The following is a 24227-nucleotide window of genomic DNA, read 5'->3' on the forward strand; positions in this document are numbered from 1 at the left end:
ACAATTATCCATTCTAATTAAACTGTCTTGCTAGCTATTTCATATACGTGATGTTTCATTTCCCACCTCATTGCCATGTTCAGAATGCATTTCCTTTTTCCCACCTCTGCCTGGTAGAATTTATAGCATCTTTCACAGACAGCAACTCAGGTGCCACCTTTACATGAGATCTTAGTTCCCCCTCTTAGCTTTCTCTCCATCTTGAAATTACTTGATATGACTCTGAACATACTTTGTATTTACATATATGTTGTATAAAACAATATCAACAATCATTTTTGTACTTGTTATCCAAAGAGCCCATTTCTGTTAAAAAACTGTGATGAATCAAGGGAAATCCTTGCTCAGAAAGAGCAGAGCAATGTCCTAAGCTAATTTGTGAGCCATGAATCCATCTTCTATTATACATGTTGCTTGAACCTGTAATTCATTGAATATTTTCTTCAGCTATCCTTTCTGACCTGTACTCTAAGTATGCTACAGTATGTCTAGTGTTATGTAATTAAATCTTAAACTGTGCCATTTCTCAACAAGAGAGTTTGGCAAAACTGGTCCTCTTCTTTCTGAAAATGCCATTTATGCACAAATACTTGGTGGACTAGAACTTTGGAATCACCTAGTTCAGTGCATTTATATATCATTTTAGAATGTACTATGATTTTGCTGAATCTTTTGGTAGGTGGAAGTTGTGAGAACAATGAAATGTTTCTAAAAGCTTAAACAACCTTTTCCACAACACCACAGTAAGTTAATAGTTACCACTGTCTAGTCCTACTGGTATAATTAATGCAGAACACAGGATTTGGAATCAGAGGACCTGGGTTTAAATAATTTTCCCTAGATCATGGGTCTGATCATTTTATTTCCTTTCCTGAGAAACTTCAGAAAATCCTTTTTGCCTCTAGGATAAACTACAAATGAATCAGCTTGGCATTTAAAGCCCTTTTAAATTTGCTGCAGTTCTGGACTTCTATCACATTACTCCCCTTTACACTTTTTATTTCAGCAAAACAGTCCTATTCCCTGAGTTTGACATTCAATCTTCCACCCCCTTACCTTTGTATAGGCTTCCCTATGCCTGTAATGTGCACTTTTTTTTATGTCTGCTTCTTAGAGTCCTTGTCATCCCAGTTCAAGTGCCACCTTAATTGTTAGTGTATCCTTTATCCTTAGATTAGTTCCTGTTTACCAACCTATTTACATGTTTTATCTTCCAATAGAATCAGTCATACAGTCAATTAGCATTTATTAATCTGTTACTATGTGCTAAATACTTTGTTGATATAAAAGCCAAAAGTAACATGGTCCCTGTCCTCAAAAAATTTACATTTTAATGTTGGAGACAAGGTGTACACATAAAATACATATAGAATACATATTATATTTGTGTATATACATATAAATATACATATAATTTATATATATATAAAATAGTTTCTATAAAGCTAATCTGATCACCATTTAATAATGTTTCTAGATTGTAACAGCAAAAATAAAAGCTAATGGATTACAGTTCATTTATTTAATCTTATTTCAGATTTTGTCAGTTGATACAATTGAGACAATAATAAATCCTGTTTTGAAATCTGGTCTCTAGATTATTAATTATAATAGGTTCCAGGCAAAATTGTGACAGCCTGGGTTTTGTAAATACTCTACTTTGCTTTCTTAAAGTGCTAAAGACCATATAAATATGAAAGTTGAGAGAATGCATTGTGTTTTTAAAATACATGGTTATCATCCATGTAATTATTTGATGAGTTTAGAATGCTTTAAAGAGTTAAATGAAAACTTTCCTCTGACCTCTCCCATTGGATAATCAATTTTATTTTCATTTATTTCCAGATAACCTTCTTCATGCTGCTGTCTGCAGTGTGTGTAATGCTGAATTTGGCTGGTTCTATTCTCTCCTGTCAGAATGCTCAGCTAGTCAACTCCCTAGAAGGCTGTCAGTTGGTGAGTAATGAAATGGAGACCTTCAAACAAAGGGCAAAGGCTTTGATTTTGCACTGAATCCATTTTAAAATCCACATCTTTTGGTGCTTGTGGTTTTCATTTAATATTTCCATTGATTCAGACTTTTGAGTTGTTTAAAGAAATTAAAGTGATTTCTAAAAATATTTCCCTCCACATTATAGCTTATTTTACTTGAAAGCCACTTAGGATTAGTGTAACCCAAAGTAACACAATGTAAAATTTTGTTTAAGAACAAATGTTTTACATTTACTGAGTGCTAATTATTTTTCAACATTTGTCACATTGATATTTTTATAATTAGTTTTATAAATCAAAATTTTAAAACATGTCACTAAATTAATAAGAACTTGAATGCATAGAAAGTACATGATATAATTCCAAAAATCTTGAATAAAAGTCAGGAGACTTGGGATTCCTGTCCTGGCTTACCACTAACTTGCTCTCGGTATTGAGACAAGCCACGTAATATTCAGTCTCATTTTTCTCATTTGTAAAACGAGGGGAGTGAATTTCTGCCTCATTCTCTTGATGGTCAGAATTCCAGCTGGTTTTCTATTTCTGTAGTTTGTGGGCCATTAAAGGCTATACTGAATTGTTTCAAGTTTTTTTTTCCTTGTAATATCTTTATAATATTTCTTTTTTATTTATTTATTTTTATTAATTTATTTTGATTTATCAACAATCACTTCTATATGCTTTTGAGTTTAAAATTTTTCTCCCCCTTCCTCCCCACCACCCTCTCCAAGATGGCGCACAATCTGATATAGGCTATACATTTACATTCATATTAAACATATTTTCACATTAGTGATGTTGTAAGCAGAAATTAAAACCAATAGGAGGAACCATCAGAAAGAGGAAACAAAACTCAACAGAAGAGAAAAAAAATAACAATTCAGCTTCCATAGTTCTTTCTTCAGGTGTGGATAGCATTTTCCATTACAAGATCTCTGGAGATGTCTTAGATCCTTGTATTGCCAGGAAGGGTTAAGTTTATCAATATTAGTCATCACACAACGTGGCTGTTATTATGTACAACGCTCTCTTTGTTCTACTCACTTCACTCAGCATCAGACCCCTTATATTTCTTCCTACTTTTCTTGTAGTATCCCTATTTTAGCTCTCTGTAGAGAAACTTGGGATGTTGCCCCACATACGTCTAGGCTACTAGAAGTGAGGTTAAGTGAGCATAGCTTCAAAGCTGATAAATTCCCTGTGCTCTAATAATGCATCTTAAGGACTTTGTTTTGCTGTGTGATGTTAATTATAGCTTATGTAACATTGCTCAAACTTATCCCAAAAGTGGGTAGAACATCTATGGCAAATCTAAATTAAAAAACTGAATTCTAGTACTCCTGCACTGCCAATATTCATCCTCATCTGGAACTCACTGGCATCTTACTGTCTCCCTTTGAGTAAATATCTACAGACATAAAACTCTAGTTCACAAACAAACAGAGCATGGTACTATAAAGATGCCAACGTCATAGGTTCATACCCTGTATAGATCACTTAGATTATCTCAGAAATACAATAACACATAATACCAATAACACTGGCTCATCATGTTACAAATGCTTGTTATGAGAAATGAGAATGTCTAAGTAGATCCATCACACAAATGTAAATATTGAGAAGTTTATGCCTTTTGTTGAGAGAGCAGTAATGTAACCTTCACATATGAAAGACAACACATTCACGTAAGTGAAGACACTGTTTTACTTGAAGCGTAACTGGACTATGTAATAGTAGTATTAAGAGTAGTGGTAGTAGTAATGGTAATGGTAATAATAGAAGTAGTGGCATAGTGATTGTGGTAGTAGTAGTAGTGGTAGTAGTAATGGGCAGCTTGGTGGTACAATGGATGTAACTTTGAGTTTGGAATGAGGAAGACTCATCTTCATTTGTTCAAACCCAGCCTAAACACTTACTAGCCACGTGGTCCTGGGCAAGTTACTTAATTCTGTTTGCCTCGGTTTCCTCATCTATAAAATGAGTTGGAGAAGGAAATGGCAAACTGCTCCAGTATCTTTACCAAGAAAACCTCAAATGGGGTCACAAAGAGTTGGACATGACTGAAAAATGACTGAACAGTAAGTAGTGGTAAGTAGTGGTGGTAGTAGTAGTAATAGTAGCAGCAGAGGTAGTAGAGGTAGTGGTGGTAATGGTGGTAGTGGTACTACTACTACTACTGCTACTACTACTGTTACTACTGTTACTACTCCTACTACTACTGGCAGCAGCAGTGGCTAAGTGGTATAGTGCAGGGTTTCTTAAACTTTTTCCACTGGGACAATTTTTTGTTGGCATTGTATGACCTGAGGGAATGCGTAATGCAAAGTGTGCATGCTTTGTGTTCATATCCCAGCTGGACTGAAGTTGCTGGATGCCGCACTACAACATGGGCAAGCATTTCCAGAAGCACCTCAGATTCATTGCATGTTCAGAAACCTTTTACTGTTGCAATTTTTTCTCGACCCTTTATGGGGTCGTGGCCCACAGTTTAAGAAGTCCTGGTAGTGGATAGAGTGTTGGGCCTGGAGTCAGGAAAATTTGAGTTTAAATTTGACCTCAGACACGTATTATCTGTGTGATCCTAGGCAAGTTACTTGGCCTCTGTTTGCTTAAGTTTCCTCATATGTAAAGTGGAGATGATAATAACTCTCAGTTGTAAGGATCAAATGAGATAATATTTGTAAAGTGCTTAGCACAATGCCTGACATATAGTAAATGCTATATAAATGTTAGTGAGTAGTAATAGTGGCATTAATAGTAGTAGATGCAAAGGCAGCAGTAGTCATTAGCATTTGTGTTGCACTTTAAGATTTGCACAGCACCTTACATATAATCTTACTTAACCCTTGCAACATTTCTGTTAAGTTAGGTGCAGTTAATATTGCCATTTTACATATGAGGAAACTGAGTCTAAGACAGGTTAAGTGACTTGCACAAAAATCGCACAGGTAGTTAAGTGTCTGAGGCAGCGTTCGAACTCAAGCCTTCCTGACGTCAAGTTCATATTAGAGATTGAGGTTGAGGGATAAAGAAGAATGAATGTGATTTTATATTTATATACTCTTATGTGCTCATTTATGGCTGTGAGTACATATGTTCCTTTATAAATCCTTGAGTTTAGAAAGCAGTTCCTTAGGGATTATCCTTAGCCTTCATTCAAAATCCTGTGATACAGAAGTAGAAAGAGAAAAGGCCAAAAATATCTCGTTCAGGGATATCTGTAATTCCTGCCCTACTCATGAGCTGGAGGCCAAGGGCAATCCAAAAAAGGGATCCGATGAGACACCTACCGCCAGAGGACACAGGATTTGAACGAAATGGATACTCACTCTGGAAAGTTTTGAATACAAATAGATACCTAAACTCTGCACTGTAAGCTCCATTTTTTTTTCCTGGAGGCTTAGGAGCCTCCAGAAAGTTGACCTTGCTAAGGTGAGAAAAGTAGCATCTGATAAGCAGGAGACTTGAAATCTCTTAGATGACAGAGGCAGCTCCAAGCCTCTTGAGATCTGCCACCCTGGGCTATCAATCTTAGGGAAGCCAGAGGAGAAAGGGTCTTTTTCATCACAGGAGCAAGGGTTAAGCATCTTCACAGAGGTGTTTTGAGTCAGTGCTATAGGTAAGTCTATGATTTGGGTCAGAGCTATGTACAGATGTGGTAATGCATCAATTAATCACTAGGTTTTCATTAGGCATTCACTATGTACTGGGCACTTTTCATGGTGAGGTAGTTCTCAGTTGATGTAAGCGGACTGCAGATCTTCCACTCCCCTTAGGGGTTCCACATGGCCCCGCCCCCCCCTCACCATCCCCTTCCAGGGTCCCTGCAGCTGGCACTGCTTCAATGCCAGGAGCTGAGGTGCCTGAACTGTATCCCCAGTAGTCCCTGCAGCCCCTTCAGCCTGCCAGGTACAGAACCAAGTCATATTTGCTAATGTGAATTTATGTAAAGCAAGAACTGTGTATAAGTACTTTTAATTCAAAGACAAAAAAAAACATGAAGCTCTGTGAAGAGCCTAGTTCTTTCAAGGAAGGTAACATCCTATTAGATTGCAAGCTCTTTGAAAGCAGGCATTGTTTCATTCATTCATTGTATTTATAAACCCACTGCCTTGCACAGAGCCTGGAACATAGTAGGCACTTAATAATATGCATATGTGAATATAAATAAAACATGTGAATATAAAATATAAGTAAAAATAATGTGTATGTGAATACAAGCAAAATAAAATAAATGCAAAGTAATTGAGGGTGAGAGGGCACCATTAGATTGTGAGCTCCTTCGGAGCAGGTACTGAATTTTGCTTTTCTTTGTTTCCCCAGTGCTTAGCACATTGCCTTGCACATAGTAAGTGCTTAAGAAGTGCTTAATTGATGGACTGATTCGTAGTTGGGTAGATCAGGAAAGGCTTCATGGGGGAGTATGCACTTGAGCTAAATACTTGAAAGAAACAAAGAATTCTAGTAGACAGAGATGAGGAGAGAGTGCATTCATTACAAACATATGGGATAGCCAGTGTGAAAGATGGTAGAGTAGTTTGCATGAGGAATAGCAAGGAGGTCAGTTCAGCTGGATTATAGAATGATTTCTAATAAGTCCAAAGGTTGGATGGGCTCAGGTTGTGAAAGGCTTTAAGTTCCCAACAGAGGACTTTGTATTTTCTGCTACAAGCAATTAGGGAGCCAATTGGAGTTGGCACTAGAGGCAATTAGGGAGTAACTGGAGTTACTTGAATAAGGGAGTGTCAGGATCACACCTGTGCTTTAGGAAAATCACTTTGGCAGCTTTTGTGGTGGAGGGGGGAGAGACTTGAGGTGGGGAGACTAATTAGAAGGCTATTGTTGTAGTCCAGGTGACAGCTAATGAGGGTCTGAGCTAGGATGGGGGTTCTATGAGTAGAGAGATGGGTGTGAGAGATTTTGTGAAAGCTGAAACAACAGGATTTTATCAAAATAATGTACCATGGACATGAGCTGGAATTAAGTTCACTTCATTGCTTATTGCTTCTATCCCATCTGACAATGTTTCTATTAAAAAATGGGGGAAAATGGTTTTAACATATTTGTATATAACATTATAGTGAGAAAAATGATGATAAATATAACTACATATTATTAATAAAATCACAATCATGATATTTGATTATATTATTAATAATATTTATGTATTACATATTAATAACCATAAATTCATGTGATAAATGTATATTACATACAACCTTATTTATAAACATATGTTTATGTATAATATATATGAAACTGTGGAAATGGGGAGGAATAAATTCTGCAAATAGAAATTATGGTAAGAGTTTTGCAAACCTAGGAAGGACATTTAGATGAAGATGGACTAAAAATTGTGGGACTCTTTATACATTCCTTAGACTAATAATTTCTTAAAACTCAATTTATATAGCCCTTTCTGTTTTTCAGATTTAAACAACTATATACTTAAGTTATTTTTATTTTCATCATTGTGTTATCTAGTTTGATCCTCATACCAATCTCATTTTATTGCTAAGGAAACTGAGACCCAGAGGAGAAAAGCAAATAATTTGTTCTAGGTGACATAGCAGTGGTAGAACAAGGTTGCTAGTGCATTCTGTCAAGCTAGAGGGGATCCTAACTCATATCCCTAAACCTTACACTGGTTCAGTAATTTTTCACATCCCTCTAACATGAATCGATATAATTGTTATACTCATAGGTTGCCTTCTACGTTAGAATTATAGGCAAAAAATATTTTATGAAAATATTTCAGAAATGTAACTGAAAATCTAATAACATATTCTGACAATAGTTTTCATGTTACATGTCTTCTAATAAAATTATTAATTTAGTATATTATATGCTGCATAACCATTGACAATTTATACTTGCTACATTACATTTAACTTCATTTTTATGCTCAAAACTGAAAATAGGTAAAGATTAAAGTTTGTGTTGGGAGAAGAGCCATTGTTTATAATTGCCAAAGCTCAATCTTTGAATATACCAGTGAAATTCTGTCCTAGAAAAGCATTTTTGTCAATCTTCAAATCTGTCTGTAAGTAGTTCTTACATGTCCCAGGGTGCAGCCCATAAGTGTTAATATATAGATGGATGTAAATCAACTCTATAATTTTCGAGAAAAATGTAAATTTTTTTTCTTTGTAACCGTTGTCCTCCAAAAATTAGCTAATTTATTTTCTCCTTTTTTTCTCAGAATAATAGATAATAGAAGTCTGAGTTTACTAAAAATAGGCCAAGTATTAGATTGATTAGATTAGATTCCATCAATAATAGACACTTATTCATAAGGTTTACATTTAAATACGCCATCCTCCAGAGAGAGACTTTTTTTAATCTACATTCAGTCTACAGCTGCAGGCATTCCAGCTGCTTCAGTGATCCACATACTAATTAGTGTCTTATTGCAATCCCCGGACTCACTATCTGTATTTGTATCTGGAATCCACAGGGAGCAAGAGAAATACAGGAAAGTAGGCCTATTCTCAGAAGAATAGGCACCTGTCCTATTAATGTAGATGGAATGCAGTCACAAATTTATTAGTGAAAGCAACTTCAACTTTTATTCTCTACTTCTCTTATTGAGGTATAATCTTTGCTAGCTTCAGAAAACCAAAGACCAGCTTTACTTCTTGGAAATGACAGTGGGAAGAAAGAAGTCTTTAGACACACACACAGAAACAAGTTCTTAAGAGGAAAGATCTGACTGAAAGCTTGGAAAACAGTTATGATATACTTAGGAATTAGTCATTTCTCACTCCACAACAACCTGCTGTGACCCTTGAATAGAAACTGAAAGTGATCTAAACCAAGATAAATTAATCGAGCAACAGAGTCTTAGAGTGAAGTCAGAGGACCTGGATTCAAATTGCAGCTTGGCCACCAAGAACTTCCCTCTGGTACCAAGAAAAGACTTCTGGGTTTGGAGTAAGTGGGCCAAGGTGCACATGCCTTCCTTTATCACTCCCTCTGTGACACAGGCCAAGTAACATAACTTCTCTGGACCTCAGTTTCCTCAATTCTAAAATAAAAATGTTGAACTAGATGGTTTCTGAGACTCCTTGGGGCTCTGTATCTAATTCTATAAAGTTCCTAATTAAGTGGCATTGCAGATTACTTTTCCTTTGGTCTGTTTCCTTCTCAAACTATTCTTCCTCCATCAGATTGACCCCTCTGCTTCTTTCCTTCTCCACTTTTTTTTAGCTTTCTGTTTTTTTTCTATTTTTCACTTATCCTGGTTACCATCATGGTCAAAATAATAAATGTATAAAAAGGTCAATTTTTTCCTCATTCATCATTTCATAAAACTACATAGGAAGTTCACGGTAATAATCTCATTGGAATCCATGCCTGGAGACATCCATACTAGTAAAACCTCCGTACAGGTTATTTCCTTTGCTACTTTGTTAACCAGACACACTTGGATGGAGGGCCAAGGTGAATTTATGTTATGATGAATTTTACTTTGTAGTGATTTGTATTCTAGTAACATCTTCCCTTATACGTATCTGCCTCTATGTTATTGTTTTTCTTGCATTACAAGCTCCAACTTGGACTTTGTTTAAAGTTGTGTTAGTAGTGCAATATCATTAATACCCAGTATCACCCACTATTTGAGTGATGCACTTAACTCATGTTAATAGTGAAAGTCATCTGAAATAGTACATAAACCACAAATTCATTGGTATTTAGTTTATGAATTTATTTTATACTTATATTTAAAAATGGATAGCTGATTGGGGGTGGGAGGAGATTTCCAGCATTTTAAACATAAAGCCAGATCATGAAGGCAATGCAGGAGGAGTTATAAAATTACCTTGAAGGATTATTTTATTCAACTGTTCTTTTAACTTATAATCATGGCGTTGCTATTCATAATAATGACCTGCAAGTGGGAGAGAGAATTAAGCTTCATCTGTTATTGTGAGGGAAGTATTTTCTAAACTTTAAGACCTGACATAAATGTAAGTTATTATATTATTGGAAGAGGCAGTATAGTATTGTGGAAAGAGCTTGCCTGGGTTAGAGTTGGCACTCTGCCACTAACTCTTTGTATCACTGAGCAGTTTACCTAATCTCTCTGTCCCTTAACTTCTTCATCTATAAAGTGTTCAACTTCTAGAATCTGAGGTTGGTGAACTTATTTTAAAGAATATTTTGATAATTGTATTTCAATGTAGTTGGTTTCCTCCTATCTTAGTAAATGCCAGATTAGTTTATAAAATGAACTTGAGTTTAGGTGAAACTGAATTAGGACTAAGAATAAATAGGAAAGTTGATAATGCCAACCAGTGATTTGACTGCAAATTATCTCTCTCTTATAATCTCTAATAAAATAAATTTTCTTTGGATATTGATAAATCAGTGAGACGACTATTTTGGCAGGAAAGTTGGTAAAATATAATAGGATAGATTAGGTTTCTCAGTATCTTTTAGATAGCTTATCCATATTCAGTTCACACCAAAGCAACATTTTTATCCTCAGCTTCTAGAACTGTATGGATTTCTTCAAGTAATCTCTAAATACCATTGGATGGTACTTATGCATTCTCCTATTTTAGTAAATGCCAAATAAGTTAAATATTATCTTTAGGTTGGAAGAATGTGTGTGTGAGCACTTTATATTTTCAAAATAGTATCTCTCACCAAAACGGTGCCTGAATCATAAAATTTTATAACATAATTTAAGTTCACATTCATTTTAATTAAAACTGCAACTTTTATGAAGACCAAATACTCTTGAAAATCAGTACTGAGTTCTTAACAGAAGACCTGGGTTTGATTTCTGAATAACTAGCTGTGTGACCACAGGAGAGTTATTTAACCTCTCCAGGATTTTTCCTCATATGTTGTTGTGAGGGAAGAACTTTCTGAACCTTAAGACCCGATGTAAATATGCTATGATTATTAGAAGAAGCATTATAGCACAGTGGAGAGAACCTAAATCAGAACTGGCACTCTGACACTCTCTGTATGACTGAGCAAATTACTTCATCTCTCTGGCTCTCAATTTACTCATCTATAAAATGTTGGACTCCTAGATCTCAGGTTATTAACTTGAGCTTGGTGAACTTGTTTTAATAGATATTTTGATAACTGCTTTTCAGTATAGTTTCCTTTGTAATCCAATGTCCTTCATGACCTGGCCCCTTCTTAAGTTTTTTTATGTTTTACTCCCCCTACCTCCGCCATATTCTGTGACCCAGTGACATTGGTTTCTTGCTATTCTTTGCACAAGATATTTCATCTTCTTACTCTGCATTTTCACTGGCTGTCCTGCATGCCTGGAATACTCACCCTCTCTCTCTTAATTTTCCTGGCTTTTTTCAAGTACCAACAAATATCCTACCTTCTACCAAAAGTCTTTCCTTATTTCCCTTAATGCTAATGTCTTCCCTCTGTGGATCTCCAAGGTATACTGTATATATCTTTTTTTTTCTGTACAGTTGTATATATAGTTATTTTTATCTTATTTCTTTTCACTGTAAGCTTTTTAAAAGTAAGAACTGTTTTTTACCTTTTTTTCTATCTCCAGCACTTACCACAGTGCTCGGCATATATTAAATTGTCATTTAATATATGCTGACTGATTGACACAAAATGTTTTAAAAATTCTTGGTCTAGATGGTTAAAAACATACTTTCCAGATCTTGAGACTGAAAACTGAAGAAAAATCTAGCAATTAAAGTTTGGTTGTGTTTGTTTGTTTGTTTTGGTTTTGCTTTTTAGTGAATCTTTTCAATCTGCCACAGTCCTATATACTACTGCTAATATTTTCAGTTAACTTTAGAACACAAAGGGGAATAGTAACAATGTAAGATACTTTGAAAGCTTCTGATGAAAATCCTGCCCTAGGGAAGGATTTCTTGATATGAGATACATTATCAAAGTAGAATTGGCTGCCTGGTAGCTGCATCGTAAGTCTTATTTGAGGAAAGAGGAGTTGACTACCTCAGAGTTCTCAATATGAAGAAGAAATATAGAATGACTGAAAGAAATTGGAGTTTAGGCTTCATAGATTTATATTGAAAGAACTATTAAGATTGTCTCAGAGAGAATTTGGTTACCCCAACATGCAATATTTCTTAAAATAAAAGTGCTAAGGGAAAAAAAATATGAGTATCCTTTTTTAAGGTACTACCCTGGTAGGGGAAAGTAATTTCTTGTCTTTGAATTTATTGGATTTTTAACATTTAAGAAGAACAAAAGAGCAAAATAGTTATCTGATGAGACTTTACAAATAGCTGAAGAGAAAAGGAAAGTGAAAGGGGAAGGAGAAAAGGAAAAATATACCCAAGTAAATGCAGAATTCCAGAGAGAGCAGCAAGGGGACATAAGGTTTTCTTAAATGAGTAATGGAAAGAAATAGAAGAAAACAGTAGAATGGGGAAGACAAGGGATCTCTTAAAAATATATTCAAGATAGCATGGGAAATTTTCATGTAAAAATTGGCATAAAAAAGACAAAAATGTTAGGGAATTTAACAAAAGTAGAAGAGATTAAGAAAAGGTAACAAGAATATACAGAAGAACTATCCAAGAAGATCTTATCATCACCATCCATGATGGGTTACTGATCTAGAACCAGAAATCCTGGAGAATGAAGTCAAGTGGGCCTTAGGAAGCATAGCTCGTGGAGGTGATGGAATTTCAACTGAGCTATGTAAAATGTTAAAAAACTGATGCAGTTAAAGTGCTATATTTAGTATGCCAGCAAATTTGGAAAACACAGTAGTGGCCATTGGGTTGGAAAAGATCAGTTTACATTCCAATCCAAAAGAAAGATTAAGATTGCCTCAGAGAGAATTTTATTAGCCAAATATGAAATATTTCATAAAATAAAAGTGTTGAGGGGAAAAAATATGAGTATCCTTTTTAAGGTACCCTTGTGGGAGAAGAGAGAGACTTGCCAAAGAATATTCAGAATCCTAAACAATTGCACTCATTTCACATACCAGCAAAATAATGCTTAAAATTCTGCAAGCTAGGCTTCAGCAGTATGTGAACCGAGAATTACCAGAAGAACAGGCTGGTTTTCAGAGAAGCAGAGGAACTAGAGTCCAAATTGCCAACATTTACTGGATTATAGAGAAAGCAAGGGAGTGCTTCTCTTTCACTGACTACTCTAAAGCCTTTGACTATGTGGATCACAGCAAAATGTGGCAAGTCCTCAAAGAGATAGGAGTGCCAGGTCATCTTGCTTGTCTCCTAAGGAACCTGTATGTGGGCCAAGAAGCAACAGTTTGACCTGAACGTGGAACAACTGATTGGTTTAAGATTAAAGGAGTATGACAAGGCTGTATATTGTCACCTTATTTATTTAATTTATATGCAGAGTACATCATGCAAAATGCTAGGCTGTATAAATCAAAACCTAGAATTAAGGTTGCTGGGAGAAATGTCAACAATCTCAGATATGCAGACAATACCACTCTGATGGCAGAAAGTGAAGAGGGATTAAGAAGCTTCTTGATGAGGGTAAAAGAGGAGAGTGTAAAAGCTGGCTTTGAAAGTTTAATATTAAAAAATAATTAAAATCTTGGCAACTGGTTTCATCACTTCCTGGCAAACAGAGGGAGAAGAAATGAAAATAGTGTCAGACTTTATATTCTTGGTCTCAAAGATCACTGCATATGGCAACTTCAGCCATGAAATTAAGAGACACTTGCTCCTTGGAAGGAAAGCTATGGCAAATCTGGACAGCCTACCAAAAAGCAGAGATATCACCTTGCCAGCAAAGGTCCATATAGTCAAAGCTATGGTTTTTTTTCTAGTAGCAATGTATGACAATGAGAGTTGGACTATAAGAAAAGCTGACCACTGCAGAATCAATGCTTTTGAATTGTGGTTCTGCAGAAGACTTGAGTGTCCCTTGGACTGCAAGGTGATCAAATTAGTCAATACTTAAAGAAATTAACTCAGATTATTCACTGAAAGGTCAAGTACTGAAGCTGAAGCTTAAATACTTTGGCCAGGACTCATCAGAAAAAACCCTAATGCTGGGAAAGTTTGAAGGCAAAAGGAAAAGGGATGAGATGGATAGATAGTATAATGGAAACAACGAACATGAAGTTGGACAGACTTCAGGAGATTATAGAGGTTAGAGGTCATGAAGAATCATACATGACTGAGTAACAACAAAACTATAAACGTAGAAAAATCTATTGTGGTGGGTTTCCAATTTTTTCAACCTCTAATCCCTTTCAAGATTCTCATTTTAAATTGAAACTCCACTTTTCCCCTCATCTTCTATGCCTAGAGTCTGGATGAATTAAAGAAAGCATTTATCCATTTATTTTTACTTGACTTTGTTTTTTTGTGTGTTAATCTTCTTTCTGTGTATTTTACTTCAGTGTTCTCTTGGATCATAAGTTACAAGGAGGTGGGGGCTACACAGTATTTAGATAAATGATTTTTTAAAGAAGAATGTGAATAGCAGAGGAATATGACCATGAAAAATTATTAAGAGAAACTTTTGAATTCTAAACTTGTTTTAACTCCATCACCTTTGGAAAATCACTCTGTGCTTTCATTTAAAAATTGGTACTACTGCCATAGCCAGATACTTGTGAGGCTAATTTTATCAGCAATGCAATTGAAAAAGGTGAATATTATTCTCTTCAGAGTAATTATCTTTACATATGTACAAAATGCTTACCATAGTATATGTGTATCACACTGACCCAACTTTTTTTATTATGTATATAGAAATAGAGTGATTTCAAGAATTAGTGAAATTTACAACTATTCCCCAAGTTTCATTTTAGTGATACTTTCACCTTTCTGGGACTCCATTTAATTATCTATGAATTGAGGGCATCTAGTCTAGTAGACTAGTTGCTCTCTGAAGGAACCTCCATCTCTAACACTCTATGATTTCCCCATACTAAATCCTTTACCCTAGTTTTGTAATGATGAATATAATTGTCTTATTTTCATTTTACTTCCTTCCATTGCCTTAATTCATTTCCCCCCATTATATTCCCATTAAAATTAAGAATCTGAGAGCATACCAATATAGAATAGAATTCCTAAACATTGAGCAAAATAGAAAAATGCCTATAAATTAGGTAAGCACCCCCTGAATGATTAATAAGTACCCTTAGTTTGTTATTAGTATAAGCCAAGTGTAGTTCTTTTATCCTAATAATCTCAGAATTTTTTTCCCATCAATTTAAATGATGAATTGTAGAACATTTTATTGGTCTCATTCACTAAAGTCCTATTTTGAGTCTCACTGTCTCATTGTAATATGGAAGTGGTCCAGAGTTCTCAGAAGGTAAGCCAGTAGATATTAAGCATCACCTTCCAAGCTAGAAATATTTTAAATATAAGCTTAGCTATGTCTATGAAGACCAACCTAGCGTGAAAAGATTCATTCCCAAAATTTTGGGGTAAGAGATGATGCTTTTTTGAAAACAAGCAAAGAATCAAATAAAAAATACAAAACAACCTTTAATCCTGGGCTGCCCCCTTCTTCCACATTAACAGTATAAATGAGGCAGATATTACTAAGAATCACATAGTTTCAAGACCATCAACTGATACTCAATGGATCGTCAGTAATCTCAATGTACAATTTTTTTCAATCACCAGCACATTTATATGATACCAAAGAAGCTGGACCACATAATAGGAATGATGTTTTTGTTGTAAAAGAAACCAGAAGACCAAAAAAAATTATATCTTCGTAACAACCACTTTTTTCAAGAAATAGAATAAATGATATAGTCAAGTCTATGTATGCTTGGAAAAATCAGTGAACTGGTACTGCAGATGTATTGGGGAGGTGAGAAATTATAGACAACCCTGTTGATACACTAGTACTCTTGAGATATTTTTTTAAAAATTAGAAAAAAGGCTTCCAAATGTATAGGTCCATCTTCTATGGAAGCTCTATGATGATGTATAAAAATTGAGCAAGACTGGAAAGCATAGGGATGTTGCCATCTGTATGAACAGGGATACCAGCATGTCACTCAACATATTGGAAGATTGATAGCCTAGCCTTTTATTAGTCAAATAATTATTATATGTTTTTGATTTTCATTTATCTTTGGGCTTTTATTATAACCAGCTCTAGAAATACAAAGAAATCTTATACTCAAAGCCCTCTACTTAATTTTCACTGGAGTCATAAATTCATCAGTAGGGCTACTACCTATATTGAAGGGCTAAGCTCCTCTTCTTCCTCTTATGTTGTGCAATTCTTGCTTATGTCTTTTCATATATCCTTCATAGAACAGCCCCTTGGGGCAGCTACGTGACCCAGCAGATAGAGCACTAGCCCTGGAGTCAGAAGGCCCTGAGTTCAAATCTGATTTCAGACCAGACACTTGACACTAACTAGCTGTGTGAACCTGGGCAAGTCACTTAACCCCAATTGTCTCATCAAAAAGAAAAAGAAAAAGAAGAAAAATAAACAGCCACTCAATGCACTACTGGATGCTTTCCTCTGATTTTTTTTAACAACCTTGGGGATGCCAATACTTGTTAAGTTTCCTATCACTCCCTTGATACACAGAGCCTTTCATTATACATCATTGCCTACTGATTGAAAGTAAAGGGGCAGGTAGGTGACACAATGGATCACGTTCCCTGGAGGCAGGAAGACCTGAGTTCAAGTCCAGTCTCAGACATTTATTAGTTGTGTGACTCTGTGCAAGTCACTTAACCCTGATTGCCTTCCAAAAAAATAATAAAGTTCCTTAGCTTCATATTTGAAATCTTTTACTGTCTAGTTCCCAGATTACGTTTTCATTATACATTTTACTATTCCATAAACAAAACATTTGCCCAAGTCAAAATCATATAGGTTTAACCTCCAAAGAGGTTATTTTCCTCCTATATTTTGATTTGAGATAGGATTACATAGTGGACAGAGAACTCCCAATTACCTATCCCTGAGATCTGAAAGGTGAAACAAAGATAGGCATTTTCCTTTTTTAAAGATTTAGTTTACAATAACAACTAACATGGAATTTGGATAGAGAATATCCCCTTGCAATTTTTTTAACACTAGAAGTTGTAGACAAGTTGCAATTGGAGTCACTGTGTCATTGGAGGCATTTCTAGGACTTCTACATACCAGTGAAATTACAGTTTTCAAACCAAAAAGAAAAAGCAAATGCCCTTCACTATATTCACTCATTCATTCAGACATTTATTATGTAGATCACACAACATGTGAACATAGCTCCATGGCACTACTGAATTTACCATGGCTTATTTAGGTTGAAATTTCAGGATGACTAAAATAATAAGATCACTTGTGCCATATTAAAATTATATTAGTTGTATGCACACCGTCTTAGGCTCCAGAGCTACCCGTTGGAATATCCAAGTACATCATTTGGGAGAAAGAACTTGCCTATGTATCTATTTCTTTCCTCTCAAAGGTTCTTGGAATTCTTTGTTCAGCTTTGCAGCAACATAAATGACCAAATTCTGACCACAGAATTGAGAGCACCTGGTAACCAAGCCAGCACCAATTACTTAACCACAGTACCCAGAAGAGCTAGCCACAGTAACCAAGGAAACACTGATTATTTAACTGTAACATGATGAATAATAAATTGATAAAGAACAAAGCCCTGGACTGTGACTGTTTGCAGTAGATATCTTTTAAGAGAAAGAAAAGCTAGTACTTAAAAATGCCCCTTTCCTGCTAAATGTCATATCCTTGTTCATCTGAAGTCTGTAACTGGTTTCATCTTGGTGCTTACATATCTTCTGTCTGTTATGATCATGCTTCTATTCTTGATCTTTTGGATTCAAAAGAAAATGAGTATTTGGACATTGTTGGACAATAAGAGGGTGAGGAACAGAGGATGTGAAAATACAACCTGAACTTAGTTTCCCTTAATGTTATGTCACAGAAATAAAAATATCATATTTTTAAATAAAGTAAAACTCATTTCACATAATTGATTGGCAACATAAAATAACTGCCTATCCACTGCAGACTTTCCTTAAGCTTATAAAAACTTTATTATTTCAAATGTTCAAAGATGACCTATGTGTGACTTTTCACTGCAGTTTAGGACTAAGGACCTAGGTACTGGCTCTTTTAGACCTTCCTAATTAAATAATTATGCTATCCTCTAATGGTCTTCATATTGGCATGTTGGTGAAAATAAGAACTTGTAAAGCTTAATAAAGCTTAGATTAGTGCAGTGATTCAAACTCAAGATTGAATGCAATGAAACACTTGAGTACCATAAAATGTAAAAAAAAAATAACTGTACTTATAATAAAAAAGACTCTGCTCCCCTCTTCCTCTGAAATCATGAGGGCAGCAACTCTGGGTCAGAAAAACTTCTCAGAGGATAGTAGAAACTTCAGCCCTCTGGAGCACTGTGTAAACTGGACTTTTTATATCCCTATTTATGTTAGGACCAATATCTACCAGAGTTCCTTTCTGCCTCCAACATGGGTTGGGCTAGCTTTACCCTAAAAGGCAAATAAAAACATTACTTTTGATTGGTCTGGGAGCTGGTATGAGGCAAGGCTCAAATTATGCCTCCCTTGACACAATTTCCTTTTAGTTCTGGCTGTATTGACATGATTTCCTGGACCATGTCAACTGGACCATGCCTTTGGTCCCGTAGGGGCATGAAAAGTCGCATACACATGGAGTCAGTGCTAGTGAAACTAGTGCTTCATATAGGAGGGTAATAGAGGACCACAGAGTCTGTACATTCTGACCTACAGAAAGATATATTTTCATATAGAAGTGGGGGGGTGTTTAGAAGCTAAATACTACCATATTCTTTTTGTCTATCCTTGCTATGTTAAGGCTAAGTAAACCTCATTTTGTTAACTATTGAATCACTTATGAGTGCCCCATATTGTCCCATCATTGAACCTGAACTAAGAGAATACTGGTATCAGACCTGCCCTTAACATTAATATTCTGAACCAACTAAGTTCTGTGGTTAGGCCCTTTGCCTCCTTAAATGGAAACTACCCTAGATGATATAAAATACATACTGTTTCTATCACATCCCACCCTTGATGACACAATCCTAAACGTCCTCCAAGGGTCTTTCTATCACTCATATGTGAAAGGAAAAAAGATCAATAATAAATGCCTTGAGTGCTTTGCACCTATTGCCTTGCTAATCTTTTATCAGCTCTAATAATTAGAATAAGAAGTAACTGTGTGATTAATAACTAAGTCCTGGATAAAAACCTGTGTAACTGAAGCTAAGATGTAGTCCTAGGTGAACACTTGTGTTAGTTAACCTTAGAAGTATAACTAAATCATTATAAAGTATGTATCTTAAGTATGTAACCATAATAATCATACCTATATATTTATCTTCATATTTAAAATGATGAAGCAAGAAATCCCTGTAAAGGGCTAATTGAAACATAATAGAAAGAACAAAGTTAGGATGTCATAAAGTTAGGACATAAATGTATTCTTGTGTCATACATGAATTGGCTTCTAGAGGTCTTTCTTGCACCGTACATGAATCAAGAGACCTATAAATAACTGTGAATTTTGTATTTCAGGGTCTCAGACTGTACTGGGCAGACTGTAGACTCCTCTTTTGTTTCTCTTAATAAAGGTTGGTTTCTTTACCTAGAAAGGCCTCCAAGTTTATTTCTTACATATGGCCTTAAAATAATTCTGATCTCATAGGAAACTATAACTATCTTTAGAAGAGGGACTTAATACAAATGATAAAATATTAATAAAAAGATTTTTTTTAAATTCAGTGCAGTCACTATAATATCAATCAGTTCAAGTAGATCTCCTAGTGTTAAAGTGATGAACAGAAATAGTATGGAGGCCATCAGGGCCACCACATGAAAATAACACCTCCAACACTGACACAAACTCCCTTGATAGTCTCATGTGGTAATTAGCTAAGAAGTCATAAGGTTCTTGCATGAGACCTGAGTAGATACTTAAACTTACGTCTTACCACCACTGCCTATAGTGTTCTTTGACCCACCAGCCAAAATCTCCGCTTCCTTGGGAGCCTCATCAGGGTGGTGATACCAAATTCTTTCACCTTTATAAGCCTTTACTGAGAGGATTGGGAATCATATTACCACATCCCTTAAAGGAGTCCCTTTCTTCCATCCCCCATGATTATATAAAAAATGACTGGAGAGCAAATCATTTCCCTGAAATTCCATCCCTCCCCTGTCACCCCCAAGCTCTTTCTAGGATGGAATTGTACAAACCTCCCTGGGGGAAAGGGAAGAATGCCAATAAAAATGGAGAGTGTAACCATTTCCCCAGAAAATATGGAATGTTCTGGAAGAGCAAAACCATTAAGGCCTTGGTGATTCTGTGCGAGGGATGAAATGAGGACAGACTAGAGGGAGATCAGCTCGGACTATCCCTAAAAGGTATGTCCTCCTGGAAGCTGTATCTTAAAAACTGCTGGCATAGTGTTCCCTTCCCCCTTCCTAGGATAATACTGATTCATCAGAGGTACAGTTTCTTGGAAGCAGAACACTCAACCGTGACTATCGAGGGTATGATGATGGAGCTGTTATTTCAAGAGCCAATTCTACTGTTCAACGGTACCCACATCCTGCAGATGATACGGGAGATGGAAAACTCAATCAGCAGTGTCGCAGCAGGCCCAATCTTTGACTTGTTTTTCTCTTAAATGGGTACCTGATCAGAGGCAGTGATGCAAGGTGAATCCATAAGGAGTAAGAGTTCTGTAAGAATTTGATGATGACAGAATTAATTGGCACTTAAATGCTGTCTTAAATATCAGCTGCAGTGAGGACAGTCCTCTTACCCTGAGATGGGGGAAGAGAACCAACATAATATTTATTTTGCCAGTCAGAGGCACGTCAAAACTAACACCAGATCATGTCATACTGATGTTTCAAAGAAAAGTTTTTCAATTGACACAAGAAGTAGCATTGAATACATAGCTGTCTCATACATGGATGAGAAAATAATGTGGTTCCATCATAATGCAGTATCATTGCCCCCCATGCCAGATTAATGATAGACTGTCATTTTTTTAGAGTTCACCAGCCTGATTGTTCAGCTTAGATGAAGGCATAGGTTCTCTCTGATTGGTACTTACATCAGATTAACCTCTTCTCCTTGATACTCTCTTCTCTCTAGATTTTTGTGATGCTGCTTTCTCTTGGCTTTCCTACTTGTTAGATTTTCAACTAGGTCTAACCTGTTAAACATGAGTATCTATTAAAGCCCTGTTCAGGGTCCTTTTCTTCTTTCCTTCTAAACTGTTTCCCTTTGTGATCTCACGAACTCCCATGGATTCAATTATCATCTCTATCCATATGATTCTCAGATCTATTTACCCAACCTAACCTCTCTCCTGATCTTCAGTTTTTCATATCTCTGATTCCCTATTGGATCCTCTTATATTAGATGTTTTATATGTACTTCAAATTCAACATGTACAAAACTAAGCTAATCTTTTTACTTAAACCTTTTACTCTTCCTGACTTCCCTATTATTGTCAAGGGTATCACCATCCTCTCAGTCCCCCAGGTTCACAACCTAAGCGTCAAACTCAACTCCTCATTCTCTCACTCTACACATCCAAACCATTATCAAACCTGTCAATTAAATCTTCTCATACATGCCTCCTTCTCTCCCGCTGCTGCTGCCTCTGCCACTACCCTGGTACAGCTCTTCATCACCTCATGCAAGAACTGTTACAATAGTATTCTGGTGGGTTTCTCTGCCTCAGGTTTCTTCCCATCCACTCCATCCTCCCCACTCAACTATCAGTGGGGTCTTCGTAATGTGCAGGCTTAACCATGCTATACCTCTACTCAAAAAGTTCCAGTGGCTCCCTATTGTTTATGATCAAATATAAAATTGTGGTCAACTTTTAAATCCCTTCATAATATTGTAGCTTAGTGGTACAGAAGATGGAGCTCTGGATCAGAGGTAAGAAAGACCAAAGTCTCAAACACTTTTGAACTATGTGATCCTGAGCAAGTCACTTAACCTCTGTCTGCCTCAGTTTCCTCTGTAAACTAGGAATTATAATAGCAACTACCACCAGAGCTGTTATAAGGACAAAATGAGATAAAAAACTACATAAAAACTTTGCAAACCTTAGAGTATTATATAAATGATATCTATTATTACTGTTGTTGATGCTGATGATGCTGCCCAGTCTCTCTGATCCCAGCCATATACACTATCTGCTACTGGTCCAGTCCCTCTCATAACGTAATCAATGGCAAAAAAAGGAGGAAAGAGCAAGAGAAGCATCACCTTTTGCCTTCTCCCTTCCCTCTGTATCCCTCTAGAGTGATTCTCTCTCAGTTGCCTATCACTAACTCTTATTGAACTATAAGCTAGTAATTCTGAAACTGAAATTTTCTATTATTAATTGCTGAAATAAATGTGGCTAGCTTGTTTGATTAGCCACATATGTTGTGTCCTTCTTGGTTCAAAGAAAGCAGCTTCCACTTCATAATGGAATCATAAGGCATAGATCATCTTTTTATGTATTTAAAACTTTACTTTGTGTCATTTCATTCTGTGATTACATTAATTGAACTAAGAGGAAAATAAAATTCTCTTTTACTTTGCCTTTCTATACTATTCCTGATACAATTTCTTTTTTTCTGGGCTAAATATCATCAATTCCTTCAACCTATCCTTATGTAGCACTAACTTGAGATCCTTCGCTATCCTAGTTGTCCTTCTGTAGGGAGCCTCTAGTCTTTCCCAAACTGTGGTAGAGAAAAATGAATGAAATCTTCTGCTAACTATAGTCTAGTGAGATTAATGTAGAATCTTCACCCAAAAAAACCCCACAAAAAACAACTGTAGAACATGTAATTTAAGAGAGAGATAGAAAAAGAAGCAATGATCACAGATAGCCAGCATGACTTTGTCAAGAACAGGTCATGTCAGATTAATTTTACTCCTTCTCTTGGTAGGGTTATTGTACCAGTGGACTAGGATGTTGATGTAGTTTACTTGGTTTTAATGAAGATTATGATAAATAATGTTAGGCTATGGTTATGGAGAAATGGATAGTTATTCGGTCATTTTCAGTCATGTCTGACTCCTCATAAGTTTGGGGTTTTCTTGGCAAAGGTACTGGGATGGTTTGCCATTTCCTGCTCCAGCTCATTTTACAGATGAGGAAACTGAGGCAGACAGGGTTAAGTGATTTATCTGGGGATACACAACTAGTAAGTGAGGTCAGATTTGTACTCAGGGTGATGAGTCTTCTTGATTTCAGGCCCAACAATCTATCCACTGTGCCACCTAACTGCCCATCTAGTCTAGTTAGGCATGTTTAGAACCAGGTGAGTGGCACAGCCACAAAAGTAGTCATCCAAAATCCAATGATGTGGATAAGCATCAGCAGCATCAAATTTGCAGGTGACACAAAATTATGAATGGCACAGAGCAGGAAGCAATAGCTAACTTATTGGATGACAAATCAGGATCCAAAAAGGCCTTTAACGAGAAAACATTGAGTTAACTCTAATAAAGATAAATTCAGTAGAGATAAATGTGTATGTCTTATATGTGGGCTTAAAAAACCAACTTTAAAATTAAAAGATGGAGAGATATTTGGTTAAAAAAAGGCAGTTTAGAAAATGTTTGGAGGTTTTACCAGTTGAGTGTTAAATGTGACTTCAAAATGTAATGCAGCTTTGGGATGAATTAAGATAGGTATGGCTTCTAGGAATAAAGAAGTGATATTCTCACATTATTCTCCCCTGGTCTGACAATATTGTGTTTGTTTTTGGGAATCACAACTTAAGGAAGACTTTGATAAAGTAGAGAGAATGCAGAAAAGGACAACCGAGATGGTAAAGAACTTGAATTTATGCCGTAAGAGGATAGGTTGAAGAAACTTGGAATATTTAAATTAGAAAAGAAAAGCATCAAAGGGAGGAAGAGTTATACTGAAAGGGGAATCAGACTTGTTCTGTTTATCCATCTAAGAGCAAGTAAAGAAACTGTGAGTAAACATTTCAGAGACGTAAATTTAGATATGACGTAAGAAAAGACATCCCAACAAATAAAGCTATCTGAAAGTGGAATGAACATGTATTGAATTAGGGATGCTATTGTGGGTATAGTTTGGACCAATGTCTGTATATTTTCTTCCAACTCTGAAATTCTTTAATTTTGATTATGAGATTTCAATGATTCAGGTAGAGGGATTAGCGATAATCAGGAGAAAAAATATTTCTGTGAAGGGGGAAAGAGTGGATGCTGCTGCTGAAAGGATA

The 24227-nt window shown here is 35.9% G+C and overlaps 1 protein-coding gene across 1 annotated transcript in view; it reads left to right on the forward strand.

Annotated features, from left to right (window-relative positions):
- FAM189A1 (family with sequence similarity 189 member A1) overlaps positions 1–24227 on the forward strand; it is a 546041-nt gene that overhangs the window by 358457 nt on the left and 163357 nt on the right. Inside the window, exon 3 of the mRNA XM_027851443.1 lies at positions 1846–1956. Coding sequence (XP_027707244.1) covers positions 1846–1956 — 111 coding nt within the window. The remainder of the gene's footprint in view (positions 1–1845; positions 1957–24227) is intronic.

The sequence above is a fragment of the Vombatus ursinus genome, unplaced genomic scaffold (assembly GCF_900497805.2).
Source record: "Vombatus ursinus unplaced genomic scaffold, bare-nosed wombat genome assembly UNPS02009205.1, whole genome shotgun sequence".
In the NCBI taxonomy this organism is placed as follows: domain Eukaryota; kingdom Metazoa; phylum Chordata; class Mammalia; order Diprotodontia; family Vombatidae; genus Vombatus; species Vombatus ursinus.